The following is a 27104-nucleotide window of genomic DNA, read 5'->3' as shown; positions in this document are numbered from 1 at the left end:
TGACTTCACTTCGTGACATCTCTGTGGGTTTTTTTTGGAGCAGACTGCTTGCCCTTAGTGAGTGAAAAAGGGCAGACATCTATGCTACGTAAGGGTATCCTTTTTGGCTAACTCGTGAATGGAAGAACAGAAGCAGGGGCAAGTTAATTAGAAGTCCTCAGCCCCTTCCTATGATTGCAATCATCTTTCTATTTAAGAACAATGCAATGGTTTAAGATTACTTTTGTTTTCTTTAGAAATAGATCTGAATCTCAGTCTAATATACTTTTGCTACTAATTCTGCTGTATGGTCTTTTAGTCTCAGCTCTTTTTATTTATTGTTAACTGGGATGGAGTTATCAATGAAATGCATTTCACCTCTCTAATAACATCAGAAGCTTAAATAAATGGCTTTTTAAACCTTTCAGCCTTAAGATCTGTGGTATCAAAGAGATGTAGCATTAAGTGCTTATACACCAGTAAAAATCAGTGAGGAAATGAATTCCAAGTATAACAACTCTTCTTGAAAAAGCCTTCCTATTAATAGAAAGTACAAATCACTCTATTAGGAGAAAGAAAGAGACTAGAACATTTTTAGCTTATTGCGGGTCAAACTTATACTTATCTGGGAGTGACATTCATCCATCATTTTCTCAAAGTAACGTTGGAGAATGTTTTGCTAAAATATATGAAACATATTTAAAAGACTAGGTTAGACAGGAGGAATTTTGGCAGCCTAAGAAAACAAATGTGATCTTAGATTAGATGTCCAACTTCATAATATGGCTATACATATATTTTTAATCACATAGCCTTGTGTTTCTATAGCCCATAAATTGTAATCAATTGAATCTTCTCTCACCTTTCTCTAAAATCTACTATTCCTTTCATTCATTCCTCATGCTACTATATCAAGTGCTTTTCAGGCAGGGAGTTGTGTTCAGCTAGATGTAATAGGAAATAATTAGCATGTTATTCTCAATACAGTCATACCCATCCTTCTCACAACTGCAGTAAAGAAGAAACACAAGGGGCAATTTTATGGAAGAGAGAAGCTTTATCATCTAAGTGTCATCTGACTTTGGTCAACAGAAGGGTAATTGCTGTAGTTGTTAGACTTTTTATTTTAAACACTCTCTCCAGTTAATGAAAAGATACTGTTTTCAGTAGAGGTACGAATCCCAATGTACTGATTAATTATTTATCTTAAGAGGAATATACAAAATAAGCAAGATTAATTTCTCTCCAAATACCTTTATCTGTAGAAAAGCATTAGCTGTGGAGGTAGTAAGTGATCATTTTTGAACAGATGCGTACATTTTAGTTGATTCGGTTTTCTCAGAATCAGAGAATGGCTGAGGTTGGAAGTGACCTGTTGTCCAGCCTTCCTGCTCAAGAAGGCCACCTACAGATGGTAGCCCATGGGACCATGTCCAGATGGCTTTTTAACATTTTCAAGGAGGGAGACTCTACAATCTGTGCAATCTGTGCCAGTGCCTCATCACCCTTGCAGTAAAAATACTTTTCCTGATGTTCAGAGGGAGATTACTGTATTTCAGTTTGCACCCATTGCCTCAGGTACTGTCCCTTTAATGAAAAAAGGCTGCCTCTTTCCTCTTTGCTCCTTCCATTCAGGTATTTATATACTTTAATAAGATCCCCTTGAGTCTTTTCTAGGCTGAATAGCCTCAGCTCTCTGAGTCTTTCCTCATAAGATGGATGCTTGAATCCCTTAATAATATTTGAGGCCCTTCGTTGGACTTCCATCACTATGTGCCAATCTCTTTAGTACTGGGGAGTACTGGATACCACATCCAGATGCGTCTCATCATGGATGAGCAGAGGGTAAGTTAGTTTTTCTAATTCAGCTAGGGATACTATTTGTCTTCTTTGCAGCAAGGGCACATTGCTGGCTCTTGTTCAACCTGGTATCCACCAGATACACATCTGAAAGCTGCTTTCCAGCAACATACACTGGTGTATGGTTTTTCCTCCCTAGAGGCTGGACTTTGCACTTCCCCTTGCTGGGGCTCCTTGTTGATCCGTTTCTCCAGCCTGTCCCTCTGGATGGCAAGCATGACCCTCTGGCATATTAGCCACTGATCCTGGTTTGGTGTTATGGCAGACTTGTTGAGGATACACTGTCCCATCATCCAGATGACCAACGAAGATATTAAATGGATTTGTCCCAGTATTGACGTCTGGGATACACCACCAGTTACTGGCCTCCAACTAGACTTTGTGCTGCTGATCACTACCCTCTGGGCCCAGATTTTAATGCAGTTTTCATTACACCTCAATGCCTGTTCAGCCAGCCCATATATCAACAGTCTATGAATAATTTACAGGAGACAATCTCAAAGACCTCCCCAGGTAGACAGTATCTACCTTTGTCACCTACCATGCTAGTCATTTCATCATAGAAGATTTTCAGAGTTCGTCAAGCATAATTTCACCTTGGTAAAGCTGTGGTGACTACTGCTGATGATTTTTTTGTCCTTAGTGTTCCTGGAAGTGATTTCCAGGATTAACTGCTCCATGGTAGTATTAATGTTAAATAAAATTATACCTCAGTATAAATAATTTAAATAAAATTATACTTCAGTTCTTACAATAAACGATGGATTCAATAGGTTTTCCTACTGAAACTACTCATCTATAATCTAATACATAATGACAGTTATTTTGATGGAGGGATCTGTGATTCTATGGAAAATTACGGAGTTAAAGCCTATCAATCAGACAGCAGCATTTCATTAGCTTATACCATCAGATACAAATGCACATCATTTACTTACTGGGAAGCAGTCAGACATCCTCAGCAAAAAAAAGCAATTAGCCATCCTCAGGGTGCATGAACGGGATGTTTTTAGTTCTCCTTGCCTAGTTTCACTTCTACCAGTGAAGAAAGTAACCAGAGAATTCCTTTTGATTGATAAGCAAAGGGTAGGCATGGCATTATAAGCAGTCTACAGGTTTTTTTTTTCTCTAATTTCTAGAGAAAACTGATTAAAGTGGACGTCTTGTGATATCAGTAGGTATCAGGGAAGTGGATTTTTTGCCTTTGCTGGTATGTTTGGATCATTCATACTGTGTCTTTTCACAAGATAATGTTTGCAGAAATAGATTTCTTTGTAAATCAATAATAGATGTTCTGGCACTAGAGAGGTGGCCAGAATTTTGAAGACCAAACTTTCTATCTCTTCCTGTCTTCTATCTCTTGCTATCTTCAGCAAATGCTGTTCCCACACCCACGATATTAAAACTACCAAATAACCAGTCATTACTTTCAGTGCCCAGCTAAAAAAAAAAAAAAAAAAAAAAAAAAGAATTTTTTTTTTTTTTTTTCTATTAGCTTAATAAAAATGAGTGAAACTTAATTTTGTGCACAACTACTAGCAATTTTTGGACGTATAATGAGACATTTGCAAAGGTTAAGATATTTGATGTGTGAAAAGGTGGCAAAATACGATCTGAAATTTCTTAGAGGAAAAAAAAGACACAAAAACAAACCCACAACACAATACTCTTTCACAAGGTAAAAGTTATATAATAATTTGCATTGTTAGGACCATAATAAACTAATGTAAGTAAGAGCCAATGTGTTTGCTTAAGGAATATTTTATTGATAGTTCAATTAAATTGTGTAATTATATTATTTTTGTTTCCTTTAGAGGTCTTATTTACAAGATTACTTCTTTTTTTTTTTTTTTAATTGGGGCTGCATAAGTTGATAAACTGTTGAGACTGTATTTCTCTGTTTAATCAATGTTAGAAACTTGTGGATGCAAGCCAACACCATACAGGTCATATTTACATGCAAACACAAAACTATAACATGAAAAATAAAATCTCTTCATGCTGTTATTTTAATGTGCTATCATTTCATTTTAAGACTTTCCAATAGTATTTTTTCTCAGGATAGGGAAGGATTATATATTTTTTTTTCAGTTATTGTGGCCCTAAAGTAAGTAACTCTAAATTACCTTTATAAATAACTTCAGGATTAACTTCTATGGAAAATGAAGGGACACTTAACACTAGTATTGCAGTTTAAAAAAACAAACCAGAACAAAACAAAACCGCCTTTTACAGAGCTGCATAATGTCTTTACCAATGACTCTGCAAACAAGAATTCATCTGCTATCTGTAGGATTGAGATTACCTTTGGCATGTAATACTCTGGGATAACCCCATATGGTCTTCAGCTGCCTTCCCAAAAGAGCACAGCTCTCCTGAAGATCCTTTATCTGCCAGGTTTGTGTGAATCTGCTGGCTGCTTTACAGCATCTCAGATGGTGCTACTTAAACATATTTGGGTGAATTCAATTTTAGATGTCCGCAGTGTAGGCATCCATATATAAATGCCTAGTCTCACTTTATATTCAAGGAAGATAAATGGATGCTTCTAAGCTGTGGTTGATCTAGTGGGTGTTATCTACCTTTTAATGAAATAGATTACAATCCAGACATGTTTTTTCACTGGTTATGAAACCTACATCAAATATAGATGTTTGCACTGTAGATGTCTGCAGTTAAGTATGATGAATTCTATTGCCAGCAAATGGACTCAACAATATAGAAGGAACTTTCCAGTTCAGCTAGTGAGTATTTATTTCCTGGAATTGTCTTACAGCTTTGTGTGTCACCTGCTTTTTTCTATATCATTCTAATGATCTCCAAGTTTTCTTTCTTTTTTTTCTTCCCCCTCTTCCTATTTTCTCATCCCCTCTGATACTCAAAGATTAAATTAAATTTGAAAGGATGGAAGTGCTTAATATTTAGGCTGTTTCATTTTGAGCTGTGGAGTTTATTCATGCAATAAGCGACTACCAAAAAGCCAGGTAAACTACTGTTATGCTGCACAGCAGTTCTTGGATATTTTGAATATTGATTTATAAATCAATAAATGCAATGTGCAACAAAATAGTATGTAATAATGTTGTGTACTTGGCAGGATGTTTTAATTAAAATCTCTTCCTTACTATACTTCCTGTTTAAAAGCAGTTCTGAAGCACTTATGCTTTCTTCTGTTACACAGCATTCTGCTTTGAATGTTTTGAAGTTTTAAAAAGTTGAATACATAACCTGGAACACTACTTTCCTTGAAAAATCTTTGGGGAGCTAATTCCATCAGTAACCAGACACACAGTCATATTGAACAATTTTTGGGAAAGATTGCTGTCTGGAAAGCATCCTCCTAAGCATGTTCTCTCTCTGAAGAGTTGTAGGAAGTTCTCAAGTTAGCCATTAATTGTGCAGTAAAGTCTTCTCCGGTGTTACTTCTGAGCTGGATAACAGACTCAGTTCTGTACTGTCGTGGTTTAAGCCCTGGCTGTAAATTAGAACCACGCAGTCTACTTCCCCCCCCCCCCACTCCCCAGAGGGATGGGGAGGAGAATCGAAAGAATATAACTCCCACAGGTTGAGATAAAAACAGTCCAGTAACTAAGGTATAACACAAATCACTACTGCTGCCACCAATAATAATAATGATAAGAGAAATAACAAGGGAAGAGAATACGATACCGCCCGCCGGAAAAGAGAGCCCGACCGAAAAGAGGACGTGCCCTTCTGGGTAGCTCCCAATTATATCCCCCAGCATGACATGCTGTGGTATGGAATACCTCTTTGGCTAGTTTGGGTCAGGTGTCCTGTCCCCGCTTCCTCCCGGCCCCTCCTCCTCCCTGGCAGAGCACGAGACTCACAAAATCCTTGGTCAGTCTAAACATCAGTGTTATCAGCTTTGTTCCCAGGCCAAAAGTCAAAAAACACAGTGCTGCAACAGCTACTAAGAAGGAGAAAAACTGACTGCTACTGCTGAACCCAGGACATGTACCAAGGAATAGAAAGGAAACACATTTCTGCTGCCATTTCTTCTTTTGGAAAAGTCCAAACAAAGTACACTATCGTACTTTTCAGAAAGTCTTTTTTTTTTGGTAGCTTGGATAATAATCATTACTATTACCATCTTTTTTTCTTCTTCTTGATAAGCTTCTTGGTTTATAAATTTAATTCAGCAATTATAAATTGCTTATTGCTTCTAGGTTTGTAAACAACAAAAGCAGACCAGGACGTAGAGAGACTATTGCCTTCCTTTTAGCTACTTTCATATTTACTTCAGTGAATTAAGAGTGCACAACTCGGGATATTTTATTTTAAATAAAATTTGTTGTTCATGTATACGTGTTTATACAGGGGAAGAAGAAAGAAAAGATTCCTTTTTCCTGACTGTAGCGTCTAGGGACATGTTTAATAACATTCACTGAAACAAAACTCAAAATATAATTAATCTGTATCAGGATAATTGCTGTAGTCTGCTACCTGCTGTTTACTTCACAAAAGCTACTATAAAGGTGCAAAGCTTCAGGGGCTACTGCATGGCTATTTCTGAAAAAGAAGAGAATAGTAATTATTACATTGCTTGATTTTAAGTAAAGATATTCTTCACAATTCTGAAACCCTGCAGATACAATATCATTAGTTGACTTATGTGTGAATTGACAGATCATGACTATTGTGGCAAATTGTCTCAACTGGAATTCTTCATGTCTGAAATGTCCTCATGTTTGCCTTCCATAAGTTACTTTTTATAGTACCATCCTCTCATCCAGAATCTTACAGCTCAGGCAAATGATAATTTTTTTGTTCATAGTATTTTTCCCTGAAATTTTACCTGACCATTTGAAAATGTTTTGTGGTCCATCTGCAGTTTGTTGTTTATTTTAAATGCGATGGTGGGGTGGAGCATAAATGCAGTAAATATATAAAGTTTCTCCAACTTGCCTGTACTGGATTTTATTCATAGAAACATGTCCTTCAAACAATTAGCAGAACTCCAGCGTAATGAAGTAATATGAGCTTTCAAGGACATTATATTAATCATCAGGATGGCATCCACAGCGTTAAACACAAACACTCTCAGTTCTCAATTATAACAGTAATTGAAAACCATTTATTACAGACATAGGTATAAAAATTTCTCTGCATAAGTACTCTGGCCTGGATGAAAACTTGAGGAATTTCTATTCTTTTCATTAAGACAGAGTTAGCATGATTAATAAATGGGTGGAGAAAATATGCTTTATTTGCTTTTCTAATAATATGGCTACATATTGCTCTAAGTGGATAATTCATTGTATTCTTAAAATGGAAGTGAAAGTTTTACACTGTGGTTTAAATTACAGGATATTAAAAAATGCTTATGCTTCTAATAGTTTGATTCTACTCAGGTTCATGAAATAAGAAATTACTTTTACCTTTGATCCAGCTTTATCCTGCCTGAGCCAGATTATAGATGTCAGGAGTAAATTATGTTCTTCACCTCCACTGCATTTATTCAATGAAATACAATTATTCAGTTGTTATTTGCAGACAGTTGTATTGCATGAAGTGCAATTAGTTATGTTGCCCTTTGAATATATCTTAACCAAAATGTAATGCAATTATACAGAACTGTATTAAACATGTAACAACTACTTTAAAAAGTGAAATGACAATGCTTTGAGGAGGTCAGCAGAGTGATGATACCTTAAAATTATTATAATTCGTATTTCATGGACCAAACCTGTTGGGTTAATTATGATAATTGATTGTAAAATATACTAAAGTTACATATAATTGTTAATCAGAAAATCTCATATATTTGCACTGCTGAAAAGCTTATGTACAGACTAAACTCTCAGGTATGTTCCTTTATTTCTAAAATATATTTACTTATTTTATTTCCTAGGTTATTCAGATAAATTTTGAAGAATTTGATCTGGAGATTGGATATGACACGCTGACAATTGGTGATGGAGGAGAAGTGGGTGATCCTAAAACAGTGCTTCAAGTGTAAGTCTTTTGCATTTACACTTATGCATGACAGAATATAACTAATGTAGTTTTGATGACAGTAGACAGTGATTAAAATCAGGAAAATCCCCAAAAACCCTAATCTTACTGAGCTTCTAAGATTACTCAAGGTCATAGTTTAACTACATGGCTATATGTTTACTGTTTTGAAGTCAGAAAGAGATGGGCTAGACATAAGAAAATAAAAAAATAAAATCAGAAATTTTAAAAGACATAGCCTGTACATCCATGTGTAGAAATGTAAATATTTTAGGGGCCATTGTGCGCCCTTTAAAAGTGGGTTATCAAATTAAAAATATGTAAGAATGTAATTGCAAATAAATTAATAAGCAACTTACAAACTTTTACAGTCTCCTAGCAGGCTTAGTATGTAGAAAGATGTACTATGGTATACTATAGTATCTTGACATTTCAATGTTTCCTGATTATTCTAGATAATTCGAAACATGAGTTAGTATAGTGAAGAAAATTACTATAGAGAAAATCTGAGTAGGATGTTACCAAACCCACATATGACTACAAATCAGATTGTGCTGAGTATTAAGGATTTTGTCCATCCAGTAACATTCTTCTAGAATGTATGAATCTGGGGGGAGAGAAGGGGTTGGGGTGTGGGGGGTAGAGACTTAAAAACCACTGACTAAATTCAGAATCCATATTTCTCATATACTAAAATTGTGATGCTAACTGGTCTTATAATAATAACAGTATCAAGAAGGCAAATTCAAGATTTTATTGCTTATTTATAATATTTTGAAGACAGCAGTATAATCCAGTGATTGTGTTTATTCCCTAGTCTTTTGACTTGTAGACTTGTAGTCCGTCATTTTATGTAGGTCCAGTTCCATTCTGAATAAATACAATAATTTGTCAGAGAAATGAATGCCCCGTAAGGTGGGGGTTTTTTTCCAGGTTTTTTTGTTGTTGTTTGCTTTTTTGGTGGTTTTTTGTTTGTTTTTTTTTTAATATTTACAAAATATTTTTGGAAAAGGCCAAATACTATTTAGCTGTTATTTTTAAATGAGCTTGCCTCTCAGAGAGTGTCTCATGTTATCATTACTTCAGATGAGTTACAAGTTTAAAACTCAGGCCAGAACAGAAGCAGATATGATAAATGTAAAAATGCGTTTAATCAGAAAACCCCCAAAGTATAGCAAAATTAGGATTTAGCAAAATGATACTTTCCACAGGATATTTAATGGAAATGTATTATTACAATTATTATTGTAACTTTCCATTGTTCACCATCAGAACATAAAGAATTGGTCTGGTTTGAATATCCTATGATCAATTTTTACCTTTCTATCTTTCCTAATTTCAGCTCAGTATTGTTAATTGCAAAATTTTGAGCAGAAAATACAGTTGTTTCCGGATTTGCAAGTTTTCCTTGTGAATTCCCCCTTATATCTATCCTTCAGAAGATAGGATGTCTATCTCACCTATTTCGAATTAGTTTTGCAACATTCTATCCCTTCTGTTAAGTTCTGTTAACAGAATGATCTGGATGAGGGAACTGAGTATACCATCAGTTTGTACACGACACCAACTTGGTCAGAAGTGTTGATCTGCTAGAGGGTAGGAAGCCTCTGCAGAGGGATCTGAACAGGCTGGATCAATCGACCAAGGCCAATTGTGAGAAGTTCAAGAAGGCTGTCCTGCACTTGGATGATAGCAACTCTATGCAATGCTACAGGCTTCTGAAAGTGTGGCTGGAAAGCTGATGTTGAAAAGGACCTGGGAGTGTTTGTCAACTGAAAGACAGCCAGCTGAACATGGGTCAGCAGTGTGCCCAGGTAGCCATGAAAGCCGACAGTATCCTGGCTTGTATCAGAAATAGTGTGGCCAGCAGGCCTAGGGAAGTGATTGTCCCTCTGTACTAGGCACTGGTGAGGCTACATCTCAAATGTGGTGTTCAGTTCTGGGCCTCTCACTACAAGAAAGACATTGAGTGAGGTGCTGGACCATGTCCAGGGAAGGGCAACAAAGCTGGTAAAGGGTCTAGAGCACGTCTGGTGAGTGGCTGAGAGAACTGGGGTTGTTTAGCCTGGAGAAATGGAGGTTGAGGGGAGACTTTATTTATGGCTCTCTACAAGTACCTGAAAGGAGGTTGTGGTGAGGTGGGTGTTGGTCTATTCTTCCAAGTAACAAGTGATAGGACGAGAGGAAGTGCCCTCAAGTTGCACCAGGAGAGGCTTAGGTTGGATATTATGAGATATTTCTTCACTGAAAGTCTTGTCAGGCATTGGAACAGGCTGCTTAGGAAGGTGGTGAAGTCACCATCCCTAGAGGTATTTACAAGACATGTAGACGTGACTGTTAAGGACATGATTTAGTGGTGGACTTGGCAGTATTAATTTTATGCTTGGAGTTGATGATCTTAAAATTTTTTTCCAACTGAAACTATTCTATGATTTAAGATTCTTATCAATTAGGAGACCAGCTACAGGTATTTCAAGTGCAGTTACTTTAGGATAATGCAAAATTTCTTCAGTGGATTGTAGATGTTCTAATTGTTACTAATAATAGCTTTGAGAAGTGGGGAAATACTGTAATTTCTATTTTATAAATAGTACCATGCCATCAAAATAAATTTTTGATAAAGCTGGAATTCAGTTTCAGAAATTCTTAGATTCCTAAACTATATTAGTTATCCTGTCATGTGGAAAGAGCATTTATTAAGTACTGGTTCACCAGGTCTTAACATTTAACTGAAGTATTGTTTTTTGTAAAAGTCTGTCTGATAATGAGACATATGTGGGGGAGAAATTATGAAATTAGAGGATTAAACCTGTCATGAATGTAAAGGTATTCTGAATATTTTTTTTTAATAAAAGAGTTAACTAGAGTTGTGAAGTATTAACATATGATAAGGGAACCTGTTCTTTAAATAACTAAATAAATACTTTTTAAGAATTATTGCTGTGGAGATCCTAGAAAAGCAAAAATCCCCTAATTAATTTGGAGGGGTTTAATATTAAAAAATATTGTAAAATCAGCCACACATATATTATTTTTATTTATCAGTGGAATAATCTGGTTATTCTGTGATCAGAAGTATCAATGTTGAAGCTATTAGGATTAAAATGTATTAAAAGAATTACATGGAAGATAGAACATAACTGAGTACTGCAAAAAACTTGTAAATGTTTTCTCCTGTGAGCCATGCAGATTTTGTCTGAGATACGATGCATAGCAAATAAATCAGCTATTGTATTATTTAATTTTAGATTTTAAATTTTAAAATAATTATCTTTCCTCCAGCAAATTGCTGTACAACATTGGTTTGAATATATGTGGCTTATGTGTAAGCAATGCTAAAACATTTAGCTTCCAATTTATCAAAATTAATCAGGAAAACTATCCAAGTGTTTAATCCAGTAGTATTACTGAGCACTGCTAGCTAGGAAGGTTCAGAATAAAAAACTGAATTTAAGTGGCATTTAGATAGAATTATGCTTCCTGAATTACATATTACAATCCTGATAATTCCTACTCTGCTGATGTTAATCACAGAAGTGGCTAAAATTCCAAAGCCATTTCAGTACTTGCCATTAAGTTTCCCCAGGTGCCTATAATTCTGTGCCCATATACATACACCCAGCAACATGACAGACTGCTCCAACCTAGGGAGCCTAGCACCTAAGAGAACTCAAATCTGAATGGAATACTTCTTTTGTGTGTTTGACAAGATGACTAATACGGGCTTTCTTAGTGCTTTCTTATAGAACTAAGATCTTTGTATGGTGGAGAATTGTTAAGTTTTACTACCAAGTGATAGAGAAGAAGAAAAAAATAATGGTGCTTCAGAAATCAGTCACAGCACTCTTTCAAGATGTTTGGAAGTCTGCTTTCAGCAGCTTGGATTAACGGTTGCTGTGGGCAACTTGTAATGTGCATCTGGGTGCTCATTCCTGTAACATGCATTTGGAAAATACAGTGCACAAAGCATGAAACTTGCTCTTAGTCTTTTAGTATGCTTGTTGGTTTGGGTGTACAGTGTCCCATATTACAGATTGTCTTCATCAGAGGGAGAGTGTTGCAATCTTCTGAATATCCTCTAACCTAGTGTTAAGTATGCTCTCCCGGAGGAATGTATGTCACTAGTATGTGGAAGGTGTAGTTTCTGAGTCCAAAGGAGATGGGAAGCACCCATAACTGTGTCATAACTGTTAAACTGTTTAATAAAAGGGGAGTTATCGTAATCGCATCTTTCTATCTTTACTGTTGAGTGTTCACTGCTCAGATTTGAAAGGGAGGGTGTAGGAACCTACTTCCTGGACAGGAATCTAGGTAATAAATCCAGGCTAGAGGAAGTCACATAAACCTCAGGAGGAAAGACAGGATAATTCATAACTGGAGAAATTCATTATTATCTTAAGTAGCTTCCTTTTCTAATTTTTTTTAATTATTATTATTCTTGTACAGTGATCTCTAAGCACTTAAAAGAGCACTGATATCTGTATTCTGTTGATTGATTCTTATATTCAAATGGTATTTTTCCCACATCCTATTTAATGGAAAAATGTTATTTCTGAAAACTATGCATTTAAAAAAGTATTTAAAATTAACTTCAGAAAATAGAACCTTCAAGAATTTTGGTAGCTGTTTATCAAAGGAGTTATTCTGTCTGACACAACAGAGATTAATATACCCAATGGCTTTACTAATCGCAAAATGTACTGTCAATCACTAGCAGCAATTACAAAATTCTGTTAGCCATTACATCAGTGTCGTTTCTGAGGAACATTCTGTTAATCTATTAATTTGGCAAAGACTGAACTGACTGAAGATACTTTCCTTTAGTGCAGGAATGAGCAGTTAGTACATTATTTTGGCCAGGCATTTACTTATTCAGTCCTGGCAAGAGTCTTTGTAGTAGCTCCATCTGTGAACCCAGATGTGGGAAATAGACAGGAATTTCTCCTACAGCAGAGTATTTCATACAGAATCAAGCTAAAAAAGACCAGAGGGGAGAACTATAATTATCTGCAAAATATATTTAAAGTAGTCCATTTAAAGTTTCAGCTAGCTTTAAAGAATTGTTCAAACTGAAACTAAGAGTTTTCACTCTTACACAGTTTTGTGCTTGTGATCCATTTAGCAACAGGGTAAATTGTTTCAGTACTTTCCACCATTCTGTTTTAGCTGGTAAATCCTTACCAAATTTGAGGCAGATTTGAGGAAAAAATGCCATTTAGCATAAAGCTGCAGCTTTCACAACATTTCCTTTTTGCTATCGCAGGATTTCATTCAGCAAACAGAATGAGCATTTAGGATATCACTGACTTGCAAATTTTTGCAAACTATATGAAAAGTGAAAAAAAAGAAGGTAAAAACTAAAACCCGAATTCAGGTCTTTTTAATTACTCAGCATCGTGTAACACGGAGTGGTTTTAAAGTTGTGACTTCTGATATTTTTGTTAATGAAGGAATGAATGTCAACTGAGTCTGTCAGGCAGCTTCTTTGTTTGTTGTGGTAGGGGAGGAGGTGAGATTATGCATGGAACACATGGACTGCCATAATAATATTAAATATTGCAATTTAAGATTATCTAATTCCTCTTAAATACACAATGTGTGTATTCCAAAGTTGGTAGCTGTATACAAGAGAAACACATTTTGGAATAATAAATGTGGTGCCTTATTGTGGGCTTCTAATGCCATTTGGTATGCTTGCATATACCTGAGTCATGCACACAGGACTTCTAGAAAAGGTTCCGGATTAGGGAAGGCGCATGTCTTTCTGGATCAGCAGTTGAAGGTGTGATTAAATACTTCGGTAGAACACAAGCAGTAATTGCTTGTATTTATACACTGCTGCCAAATCTGCATCATTGGAACACTGAAAGCTGCAATGACTAACCAGCCAGCAGGTAACTAAATTGGTGTGAGCAGAATACAATTAATTTAAAACAAACAAACAAACAAGAAACAGTAATAGTTATATAGATTCCTTATAAAAAGAAAAAAAACAAATCTAGCTACTTAATAATTGATCTATTTAGTTTATTTTGTTTTGTTTTGTTTTGTTTTGTTTTGTTTTTTCTATAGGTTAACTGGGAGCTTTGTACCGGACTTAATTGTGAGCATGAGCAATCAGATGTGGTTGCATCTTCAAACGGATGAAAGTGTGGGCTCAATCGGTTTCAAGGTTAACTACAAAGGTAACAATACAATATTGGAAATTAATTTAATGGTGTACTAAAAATTATGCCAATATTATGAATTTTTTTCTTTCATATTACTGGATGCATTCTATTTTCAGTTCTAAAAGTTTTAAAAACAAGAAAATACAAGCTGAGTTAAAAAAAAGTACAAAAGATAAATTTATTCTCTTTAAATGTCTTATGTCACATGAAACTGCATACTTTTTGTTTCTTGTGTTCTTATAGTGGTTGATTTTTTGGCATGTAGTTTTATAATCATTTTCTGTTATTTCATGTTGACAAATATTAAAGTAAATAATGCTGTGATTATGTAAAGCTAAATTTGTAAAGTAAGGGTGGTGAGGCACTGGAATGGGTTGCCCAGGGAAGCTGTGAATGTTCCATCCCTGGCAGTGTTCAAGGCCAGGTTGGACAGAGACTTGATTTAGTGTGAGGTGTCCCTGCCCATGGCAGGGGGGTTTTGGAACTAGATGATCGTAAGATCCTTTCCAACCCTAACTATTCTATGATTCTATGAAATTAATACTTCCTGCATTCTCTGGAAAATTCAGTATGCCTACCAGAACAAAAAAAAAAAAAACAAAAAATCACAGAACTTGAATTACTGATGAGTTTTGAGCCAAGACAAATTAAAATTTACCTAATAATGCTGTTCTTTATAGTCTTAAAATGTGAGGACCTCATAATGCATAACGTAAATAGCTGTTGCTATTTGATGTTTCTGGGAGAACATAGAGTTCTCATAGAGCATGGGCAGCAAAAATCAACCCAAAACTTAAGAATAACATATATATATACATATATATATGCACATATGCACTATTGTATTATTACAGAATTAGTTATATTTATTATTTTTATATTAGATTTAACATAGCTGCATGTATTTCTTAAAAAAAAAATAAAAAATTAAATTGCATGGTTCCTGCCTACCACCAAAACCGGATAATAGAGAGTATAATTTTTCATTAAAATGATTCATCAGAAGGGGAGAGAGAAAAGGCAAAAGTTAAACCAGCAGTTGTGTATTAGAAATGGAGCTGATATTACTAAAGATAGGCAGTTGGAGTGTATAAGCATGTTGGGAGTAAACTGGCACAATGCGACTTGCCTCTTTTTTTTCTGTCCATAATTTCCCTTTGGCTATTTGTGTATAATAAACTGTACAGTGGTATGGCACAACTGTGCTTCTGTCATTCTTCATATTCAGATCTAGTGGACTAAGAAAGAAAAATCTTACTACTTTACTGTATTGTAGTTATCAAGACTCAGGATTTCCACATTCCAGCTGCTGAAAGGGGCTAGAAGAATGATTACTATAAACAAGTTTAAGCATTAATATAGGAAAACCTAAACCATAGTTGAGTGGAAAAGAAAGATTTTTAGAGCTGAATTCAATAGTTTGTACATCTAAAATAGTTGTTTCCTTTATTTACAGGATTCTTTTATAGTAAAACTTAATTTTACTTGCAACAGTTTTAGTTTGCAAAAGGCAGAGGATTATTGTCTAGTGTCCTATAATGTACCACTGTGTTTTGTTTTATTAATTAGTTACATTTATTCTTAGAAGCTATAGTTCTGCAAGAATAAAATTAATTGAATATGAACAGGTAGAAGGGGACAGAAAGGGTGAACATTCACAATCTCATCTCCACATAATCAACTTTGTGATTACACACCTAGATACTGAGTCTGTATTTCTGTCTTGCATTACATTGGTACTTCACACTAGCTCACTAAATAACATTTGAAAGCATCAAGCATTCAATGGATAAGTACTGTGTGGAGGGTTGGCAGGCTTTTGTTATATTTTGGGTTTTTTTTCCCACCTATCTAGCGTATGGAATCAATTTTTTTTCTATTAATGATCTTATGCAACTAAATTTTTGAAACTTACGAATTGCAAGTTGAAAGTCCAGTGAAGTAAACTGAGTTATTTAGTTAGAACAGTGCATGTAGGACTATGAAATATCACTGATTTCTTTACTAGAATCAGAAAATTGCCAAGACCTTTCTTTTAGAAAAGTTCAGAAATAAAGAGAATTGTATTTCTAGGAGTCAGGATCAAAGGATATTTTAGTTTAAGTGACTACATGGATTATTAAGAATGTATGCCCAGGTTAATTATATTTCTGTTTAATGGACTAAATAAAATTCTATTTCTATAACTTGTTCCCTTGAACCTCATAGAATCATAGAATAGTTAGGGTTGGAAAGGACCTTAAGATCATCTAGTCCCAAACCCCCTGCCATGGGCAGGGACACTTCCCACTAAACTGTGTCACCCAAGGCTCTGTCCAACCTGGCCTTGAACACCGCCAGGGATGGAGCATTCACAACATCCCTGGGCAACCCATTCCAGTGCCTCACCACCCTCACAGTAAAGAATTTCTTATATCAAAACTGAACTTCCCCTGTTCAAGTTTGAACCCGTTACCCCTTGTCCTATCACTACAGTCCCTAATGAAGAGTCCCTCCCCAGCATCCTTGTAGGCCCCCTTCAGATACTGGAAGGCTGCTATGAGGTCTCCACACAGCCTTTTCTTCTCCAGGCTGAACAGCCCTATCTTCATACAGGAGGTGCTCTAGTCCCCTGATTATCCTTGTGACCCTCCTCTGGACTTGTTACAACAGTTCCATGTCCTTTTTATGTTGAGGGCACCTGAAATGCACACAATACTCCAAGTGAGGTCTCACGAGAGCAGAGCAGAGGAGCAGGATCACCTCCTTGGACCTGCTGGTCACACTCCTTTTGATGCAGCCCAGGATGTGGTTGGCATTCTGGGCTGCGAGCACACACTGCTGGCTCATGTTTATTTTCTCATCGACCAATTTTTCTCATAATTTCTGGTATCCACTTAAGCACCTAGCTACAGCTGATACTCTGTCTACTTATATACCTTAGTTTCTGCTTTGGTGAAAATACATTAATATTCTAAATTAGATCCAGTAGCATGATTTTTGAATGGAATCTTCTGATCATTCTTACTCCCCTTGCTTTAGTTTTCATCATGCATCCATCCTGAAAGGCTGGTCCAAAGTAAAACCACTAAACCATAATGAAATTCTCATAGATTGTATAGATACTGTATCTTCTATTGTTTCACTTTACAGACTTGCTTATGTCATAGATAATTACTTGATAATGCATTTGATAACAGTACTCGCTAATAGCTAAAATAATTTAACACTAGAATGTTTTGATGTCAAAATACCTGCTTCTGTGCATCCTGAGACTCAGCTAACTACAAAGGCAGTGGAAATGTGCATTCCTGATCCCATCAAAATTTATAAAGACATTCTTCAGTCTAGTTGACATTTAGGTCTGATTCTGGCAGGCATTTTCAAGAATATATATTGTTCTGAGTCCTACACAGAATATGACGGAAGGAACAGAAGGTTATGGGATGTCATTACTGAATGCCCTTTACCATTGTTCTCTGAAATGGTATACTTGCTCAAGGTGTGAGATGGAAGGTCACATCCTTTCTGACTGTGTTAGAATTGCATATGCCATATCATCTGTAATGACAGAAATAGACAAATGAATTTTTAATACCTCTGCATTAGTATGTTTTCAGCTGAAGAATTCTTTTAAGTTTAGGTTGTTTGTTCTTACAGGAACTAAAATTTTATTCCCCTTTATGTATCTGCCATTTGACAGAATCTAGTAAGACTTTGTGAAATAATAAAACTCTTTGTCTTCTTCTAGATTGATATGGTGCATATGATGTTGTTTTATGGTTTTAATAGCTAGGTCACATTATAATTACTTAAATATGAAATAAAGATATAAACATTAGAGAGAGTATTTTAAGTAAATCAGTTGTTGTTGTTTTAAAATTCCTTTTCCATTATCTCGGAAAATAAAACTACTCTGGAAAGTAGAAGAATAAATAACAGGAAAGAGCAGGACAGAAATACAAGCAGTGCCTCATTAGAGATATATTTTACATGTAATCTCAACAATGTGTAAGCTGTTTTCTTTTCATGCTTCAAATGTATGTGTAGATTTTTTCTAATGTGAAAATATGCAATATTTAACAATCTGCATTTTGAAGTGGATTATTTCCAAATTACAAATTAATAATTATTACTGATGACAAGTTGCGTGATACTTTAAATCACTCAGTATTTCAGGAAATAGTACTATATTGTCACAGTAGTACTTCTATTCCCACAGCTGTGGTGAAGAGGAAAGAAGAAACTATCAAAGAAACAGTATAGAAACAATCTCCAAAAAAATTTTAAACACTGTAGATGAATAATTTTCATCTATAATTAAGGAAAAAAACCAAACAAACCAGCTGCATAGAATACAAGACAAACTGATAGAACTGTGGCATAGCCTTCAAAACCTAGAAAACTGTTTTTGTAAGAACATAAGATTTTGAAGAATTGTGACTATTTCATTTTGCAAAATCTGAGAAACTAGTAATGGAATATTTCTTGGAAAATTATACATGAGAACTCTAATTGCAGTAGCTTTCATGTGCAGTAGCTTCCTTTTGTAACTTTGGACATATGTGAAAGAATAAATTAAATAAAAAATATGCCTTATAAATTTTTTCAAAGTAAACTTTTTCTCACAGGATTTGTGGGATTAAAGAATAAAGTAAATAATCATGGTGTATATTCACAGGAAAAGTTAATTTAAGCAATGAAGTCAGTATTGTAAACACACAGTACAAAACCATCCTGTTTTACTATAATATGGGCACCCAAAACATCTGTTTAGGTCAGATTTGAGTTGTCTGAAACAAAGAAAACTATCCACAGAGCAGCCTAGTTCTGATGGGTCTCAATATCATGTGTTCAGTTTCTAAGCAGTAGCCAGATCTGAGGGAATTTTTTTTCCTTTTGGTGTGTCTTTATTTTTTTTCCAGATAACTGGCTGCACACTAATAACACCTCTTAGATCAGTAGGTTCTCCTGATAGCCCTGCATACTATCAGGACAGAATCTGTGTTTTTGTTAATAATATATTTTGTTAATAATATATCAGACATACTCTAATACTATCAGAAAATAAAGTTGAAGAAGGTTAGTTTTACTGGAATGTAAGTTTTGGTAGAGGTTTGTCTGAGATGCCAAGCGAGATAGGAGTTTAGGTAAACAGTGCATTTGAAGCAAAGTAGATTTGCTTATTCAGTTTTCTTCATCAATGATCTAATTTTAGGATGCGGGATTCACACTGTGACACCCAGTATTTCATAACATTTCTTTTTGCTTTAAGCATAACTTTCATCTTGCTTCAACCAGTGTGACTTGTGTTCCTGAGTGCTTGGGGTACTATTGCAGCCTGGGGTAGCCTTCTGGAGTTTGTGAGCTGCATTTCATTCTATTTTCCTAGCAGTAGGCACTGAGTTTCAGACGTATCTGAGGCTTGTCACAGATGGCAGGGAGCTGTTTTTTAATGACTAACTGCTCAACAGCATTTGCTTTTCTGTTGGTGACAGAACCGTAGATGATCTGAATTAGGTTGATTAATCTGGTGTTAGTCCTGTAAGATCAGGAAGGTTTCATCTCAACAGGTTGTGAGAGTAGTTTATCTATGAAACATATATCTTCATGCCTATTCTATGAAGAAAAGTATGGTTTTAATTCTTGTTCATATAATAGACTAATTAAAAAAAATACTGGAATCAGTGAGATCATGGGCAGTTTCATTGCATAATTTTGGGTTTTATAAAACAGATTTTTTTTTTTGTTAAATTCTACCTAATCTTTCTTTTTGCGAGGAAGGGAAAAGTGAAGCTTTTGTACTTTATGCACATCAAAATCAGGAATTAAATCTCTGACATGTTTCCTTTTTGAACTTTTTGATCTTATGTGTTTCAGTTTATATTCTCTTGAGGTATTTTCATTGTTCTGATGAGCTGTATTGCCTTTGTACACATTTTCCTCTGTGTTTGCTTTGTGTGTATTTTGTGGTGAAGTAACTGAACAGGATCATGCCAATGATTTATTTTAATTGCATTCTGATCCCCTCAATTCTATTCCTTGTTTATCCTAACTTAATTATGTAGAAAGAAGAGATTTATATTAACAGCAAAAATCCCTGTGCTAAATCAATATAAATGGCTTTAAACCTTTTGAGTGTCATGGGTAGTTCAAATTCTCAAATACAAAAATGCTTTGTATTTATAAAAAAAAAGAAAATAAAGATCACTAACTAGTAGTTTACAAATACAGCACAACTTTCTGTGAACCTGATGCCAGTTCTGCTGAAAGTGTGTTATTGACAAGTTTTGTCATTCAAGCTCATTCCTATTTCAGATCTCTCTTGAAGATACTGCCCATCGTCTATTTGTGCTTTAATGCAAGACTTTCCTTTAGAAAAGCCATACTGCTCTGTGGATGTAATTTTTATGCATGTCTCAGATTAATCTGTTTTTTATTATAATTTCAGCAGTTTTGTTACATCTCAGATTTACAAATCTCTATTTTTCAGATGCCCCTTGAAACTCTTTCTGTAAACAGACATTGTGTTTGCCCCTCTGTTCTCTGGTAGTAAGATCACCTTAAAGAAGTCAGACATTCCTTAAACTTTTTTACCCACACTTCAAATTGTATGCCTAAGGAGACCCCAATCCAAGCTCTATTCCTGTGACTATAGGTCCAAAAACTTACTGCTATTGCTTTCAGCAACCAACAGAAATGGCGATGCAGATCAGAGATTTCTGTCCTCTTTGATGGAGTTTTTTTTAATTATTATTTGTTGGTAAGTGTTTTATTTGTCAGGGGCAGTTTACAAATGATCATGTGTTGTTGCTGGAAACTAAGTTCTTTCAAAACTTTGATGCCTAAGGATAGATTTTGTGTTTTGGGGTGCGAGGGGGGAATTCTTTGTGGATTTTTTTTGTTCTTCTTTTTTTCTTTTTCCTTTTAATTACAAATTTCATCCAGGAGGTCTTTTGGCATCTCAGTCTTCGATAATTCATCTTCATTATTAGAAAAGTTTATGTTAATTTTACTACTGAGATAAGAAATTTCCTGTCTCAGGATACTTTTTGTTTGTTTGTTTGTTTTACATCTGATTTTAAATAGAAATACTTGTGCTGTTCTACCCACCCATTGTCTACTCTTAGTCAAGATTGCATGCAACAGTTTGACCATGTATATGTGTATTTAAACACCCATCTACATACTTGTAATCCAAGAAAAAGTAAAATGTTAGTATGTAATTTGTAAATTATAAATGTTCAAAACAATTTACCTAGTTCATATATTTTTATAGAGAGAAATATAGATTGATGTTGCATCAAATTTGATCTTTTGTGGCTCCTTAAATGGTATTTCTGAGTACTTAAGAGGCTGTGCAGGTTACATTATAATGAAGGTCTTAAAAATTTCATCTAGTAGGAGGATAAAAAAAGTGTAAAATTGTATGCAGCTGCTGGAATTTAGCTTTTCAAAGATTATTGGCAGTATTGCTTGTAACCCTGCAATCTTTCAATACAAATGTATTGGTCTAAGGTCATATGAGAACTAACAGTAAACTGTGCCTCAAAAAGCTGTTACATCAGAATGCATATGGGTGTGGGTTTTTTAGCTGTCTTTTAAAATAATCTCTAGAAGGAGAACTTTTTTGTTATCAAGAAATTTTCACGCTTCTGTTAACTTCACAAGGTTGATGAAAGTATGTCTTCAGTCTAAAAGCATGTTCTTAGAAAATGAAATTGTGTAGTTTATCTTAATTTCACCTATTTCCCCAAAATAGTTATCTAGATGTGATTACTGCTTCTTTTTGATTATTGATTTTAATTCTAATTTCTCTGCATCTTCCTATTGTTTAATATTATGCTATCTAAGTTGATTTATAAAATGAGGATATTTATTGACAGCAAGACTTAATTTAATAATATTTTTTCTACTTAATGGTTTTATTTGTTTAAAATTAAGGTAATTATTTCCATGACACATAATGTCTGATTTCTTTTTCTCTAACTCTCATGTCAGTAGAGTTCTGGTCAGACAAATTGTTGTTTGAAGGTGACTCCCACTACTTTTTAATTTTGTGCAATAAAACTGTAAATCATCCTTTCTGCGTTACAATATTTAATGAAAAGAATTTAGCAATGAAACCATTTGTGATAGTATTATCTAATAAAGAAGAGTGGAGGATTTTCTCTGCTCTGATATTGGTCTCTTCTCCCAAGTAACAAGTGATAGAACAAGAGGTAACAGCCTCAATCTGCACCAGTGGAGCTTTAATTGGATATTAGGAAAAATTTATTCACAGAGAGGGTGCTCAGGCATTGGAACAGGCTGCCCAGGGAAGAGGTGGAATCGCTGTCCCTAGGAGTGTTCAAAACCCCTGTAGATGAGGCCTTCAGTGATCTGGTTTAATGGTGGACTTGGCAGTCCTGGGGTAGTGGTTGGACTTGATAATCTTAAAGGTCTTTTCCAACCTAGTTGATTCTATGATTCTATGTTTCATTATGTAAGATAACTACAAGTAGGTAGACACTGTGTTTAATATACAGTCAGAACTTAAATTTAAAATATATGTGTGTAGAAGGATTTTCACTGTTTCCATCTAAAATACTCAGAATAATCAGTTGAGGTTTTGCACTTTTGAACTTCTGAGTCTTCCATAATGCTGAGCATTATGCCATGGGAATGTTTTGGGGGTTTTTTTACCTTTTTCACTCAAGTCAATAATTAATTTCTGTAAGTGCTGCTATGTGAGAAAACAACCACATCAGCAGTGCCTTTTCACCATGTAATTTCATGTTCTAAGAAACATCAATTAATTATATTGTATTAGAGTAGATTGTATCTTAAATTTATTGATCACTTGTTATTTCAGTTTGCTGTTGGCATTTTCTGTAACATATTTCCAGAGAAAATGCCTATGAGCTATAAAGCTTTAGAGTTACCCAGCTGTTGTGGGTAACCCCAACCCACAGCAAAGCCTCACACAGCTTCTGGCTCACAGCCCCCACAGCAGGATCAGGGAGAGAATCAAAGGGTAGAAGTGAGAAAACTTATGGACTGAACTAGAGATATTTTAATAAGTAAAGCAGTTGCACATGCAAACAAAGGAAAATAAGGAATTCATTCACTACTTCCCATTGGCAGGCAGATGTTGAGTTATTTCCAGGAAAGCAGGGCTCCATCATTTGTAATGGTTACTTGGCAAGATGAACTCCATAGTTCTGAAAGTCCCCATCTTCCTCATTCTTCCCCCAGCTTTATCTGCTGAGCCTGATGTCATATGTTATGGAACATCCCTGTGGTCAGCTGGGGTCACCTTTGCCCTGGCTGTGTTCTCTCCCAGCTTCTTGTGCACCCCAACCTACTCATTGGTGGGATCAGAAGCAAAGGCCTTGATACTGTGTAAGCATTGTTCAGCAGTAGGTAAGACATCAGTGTGTTATCAACACTGTTTTCAACACAAATCCAAAACATAGCACCATATGAGAGAGAAACCCGGTCTCTAATATCATGAGAGGCTGACTTTGTCTCTGTGTTGTCACATCAAAAGATCGTTGTCATTCCTTGAATTCTAAGTCCAAGTTTGTTTTTTTTTTTTTTTTTTTTTTTTTTTTTTTTTAATGTATTCTCGGAATGAAGAAGAGATTCCAAACTGATTAATTTACAGCTCTTAAGCAGTCAAGGCACTTACTGCATGTAAGTGTCATCTGGTCAGTTGCTGTTAATTAAAAGGAATATTTACTCTGAGGTATATTATAGTTTCTTTTTTATATTGTGTATGGATGGGTAGACAATGGCATGTGTCTTTGGCTTTAGCTTTCTTTTGTTTTGCCCATTTAACCACTTGCAGCATGTGCAAAACACTGAAAGATTTAATTTTATCAGAAACCATGCATGGATTGGCAGTGCTCCAAGATGGTGCTGAGGTGTTCAACGGAGTCTTTGTTTTCTCTAAGCAGCAGCTTAGAGAAGCTACCTGCCAAGTTTGTTTTATTTCATGTTCAGTATTTTCATATCTGGTCATATCTTTTTATTTGCAATTAATAGATTATCCGGTTGTAGAAGTTTCCTTCCATTTACATGAAAAGATCTGCTTGCCAGGGGCACTGTTCTCTGCTCTCCCCCTCTCTCACTTCCGCTTTTCCTTCTCTCTTAACACAAGGTGAGAGTAGATGATCTCAAATTCCTTGTAGCTTCAGGAACATTTGTGAAATCTAATTGAATACCTGAAAAAGTGCATAACAGAAAAACCCTAGAGAGTTGCAACTTGATATGACTAGGTAAAGTCATATCACAGAATCACAGAATCCCAAGGGTTGGAAAGGACCTCAAAAGATCATCTAGTCCAACCCCCCTGCAAGAGCAGGGTAACCTACAGTACATCACACAGGAACTTGTCCAGCCGGGCCTTGAATATCTCCAACGCAGGAGACTCCACAACCCCCCTGGGCAACCTGTTCCAGTGCTCTGTCACTCTCACAGTAAAGAAGTTTTTCCTAATGTTCACATGGAACCTCTTATGCTCCAGTTTACAACCATTACCCCTTGTCCTATCACTGGACATCACTGAGAAAAACTTAGCTCCATCATCCTGACACTCACCCTTTACATATTTGTAAACAGTGATGAGGTAACCCCTCAGTCTCCTCTTCTCCAAGCTAAAGAGACCCAGCTCCCTCAGCCTGTCCTCATAAGGGAGATGTTCCACTCCCTTAATCATCTTTGTGGCTCTGCGCTGGACTCTTTCAAGCAATTCCCTGTCCTTCTTGAACTGAGGGGCCCAGAACTGGACACAATATTCCAGATGCGGTCTCACCAAGGCAGAGTAGAGGGGGAGGAGAACCTCTCTTGACCTACTAACCACACCCTTTCTAATACTTGGTATGACTAGGTAAACTTAATTATTTTCTAGAAAATATGCTGTGGAATTTAATGCTTTTGGTGCAATCGTTGGTCCCATTGACTCTAAAGAGACAATGAATGTTCAGAACTTTTTTTTTTTTTAATCTCTAAAGTTCAGGTGCAAGCTTCTAGACTTTTGAATTTAGAAACTGAACTTAATAGACTGACACAAGAAAAAGCAATTGTCATAGATTAAAACATATGAAATTTCATCTGGATACAAGAAAGTACTCTGTTACTGCAAGGATGGTCAAACACTGGAACAGGTTGCCCAGAGAGGTTGCAGAATACCTATCCTTGAAGATCACTCAAAACTTGGCTGCACATGGTTCTGGCCAACCTGTTTGAGAAGGGAGATTGGGCCAGATAGTTTCTAGAGGCCCTTTCCAGCTTGAATGATTAAGACACATCTTTATTGTTTTTAAATGTGTGTGTGTGTGTGGAAATAATGTGAGAGTAAATAACTCTTGCCCTATGCTTTCTGTGAAAAATTCCTTCTTTTACTTTGTCTCAAAGTTTCACAAAATATCAAATGTTTCTATAGAATTGTCAACATTTATAAATTATATCATTCTGAAAATAATCTGGGAAACAAATGTAGGGGGTTTTAAGATGGATTTTCTTTTTTTAAGCAGGAAAAAAATTTTTTTAGCTGGTAATTTTCACATTTATTCTTTTGTTTACTTTGTTCCCCTGTAAATTATTTTAAATCTCTTTGGATTCTAACTTCGTATGACTGGCAATAAAACATTTTATATCAATCCAGCATCCCTTGGAGATGATTTTCTGTGATTTAGTCTTGATACACTGAGAAATGCCAGGAAAATACCTTTTCCTTTGTGCTTTGTAAAATCTACAGTACTGAATTTTTTCACTTGCCTTGGAATAAGAAACTAGATTCCCTCAGGTTGGAACACCTTCACTATTAAAAAAAAAAAAAAAAAAAAAAAAGAAAGAAGAAAAGAGACATTCCAGCTGAATACATTTTCAATTAAATGTATCACTTCACTTATTTGCCAGATTGAACAACATATCATTTTGCCTAGAGTGTAGATAGAATGAGTGCTTGGGAGCCAGTAACTGGAACATGAACATACATGTACATGAACGTACAACTGCATCATAAAGGTACAACTGTATGAATTTGCTGATTCTGTGGTGAATGATTTACTAATGCTGATTGAGAGGTGATGGAGACAGCTAATGAAAGAAGGCCACAGCTGACTTCTCAGCTAAACAGTGTCTGGAGAAACTATTCTTATCTATTTATAGTAGACTCCTCGGATTTAGAGCATTTGAGATTACTCTGTCTTGGGAATTCTGAATTGTTTCAAGGAACTTCAATGTGACAGAAAGGCAATTAAGGGAATTGTTTTAATTTCTGCAAATTATAGGTTGCTTGTTTTTTTTTCTTTTTAAGTGGAACTGGAGAGCCATTTGATAGTAGTTTTTTTTGTTTTGTTTGTTTAACGACTAACAAAAATTGGAAAAATATCTTCTTGTGAAATCACAGGGTAGGATATCAATTTAGTCTGCATTTTAAATGACTTGCAAAAATACAGAGATGTGAGCCTGCAAACTAAGTAATCTTGATTATTGCTTTTGTTAGTCAAGTATTTTCACTTGAACTGTTTGGATTGTTACAGAGACCAATTTGAGAAGAAAATGAAATTTACTAAGTAGGAACCATAACCAGTAACTTTATTAAATTATAATCAAAGAGAGATTATGACAACTTTCTCTGAGTATTAATAGAAATTACTGAGCAAATACAGATGTTAACCTGATGGAATTAATTGATGACATTAAACATATTAGTTCACAAGTCAAACACTAGAAAGATGAACTTTAGCAGGCATTTAATAATAGTGGAAATTACTAAGATCTATTGGTGACATTATTTAAGACCAAATTCAATTCTCAGAAAAAGTCAGGGATACAAACTGAACTGTAGGAACTTTGAGATTTTGAACACCGGATCCCTAAAATCTTCTTCAGTTCCAAAAAGTGGGGTTTAAAATCCTTCCTCCCTGAGGAGGCATTTCAGAGAGGTGATCTGAAGAAACTAGGATGATGAGTGCTGTGCCAGACTTAGCCAAAAAAAGTGATATGAGTAACTTGCACTTCAGCAGAACCCATTGGCCAATTAAAACTTTGGCTGAATTGAGGGGAAAAGTGGAAAGTGATGGCATTCATTGTTAGTGGCAAAAATGGAGTGCATAGTTTACATTGTTGCTAAGTCCTAGTGGCTATCAC

At 35.4% G+C, this 27104-nt stretch overlaps 1 protein-coding gene across 3 annotated transcripts in view; it reads left to right on the top strand.

Annotated features, from left to right (window-relative positions):
• Positions 1 to 27104, top strand: part of CSMD3 (CUB and Sushi multiple domains 3) — a gene marked incomplete at both ends in the record, with an annotated part of 652566 nt that overhangs the window by 296907 nt on the left and 328555 nt on the right. For all 3 annotated transcript variants that reach the window (XM_080610435.1, XM_080610434.1, XM_080610433.1), the window contains 2 exons: positions 7712 to 7815; positions 13888 to 14000. In XM_080610435.1, coding sequence (XP_080466561.1) covers positions 7712 to 7815; positions 13888 to 14000 — 217 coding nt within the window. The remainder of the gene's footprint in view (positions 1 to 7711; positions 7816 to 13887; positions 14001 to 27104) is intronic.

The sequence above is a fragment of the Psittacula echo genome, assembly GCF_963264785.1.
Source record: "Psittacula echo genome assembly, chromosome: 2".
NCBI classification, from domain to species: domain Eukaryota; kingdom Metazoa; phylum Chordata; class Aves; order Psittaciformes; family Psittacidae; genus Psittacula; species Psittacula echo.
Note: the sequence above shows the minus strand (reverse complement) of the source record. Positions and strands in the feature narration are given on the sequence as shown.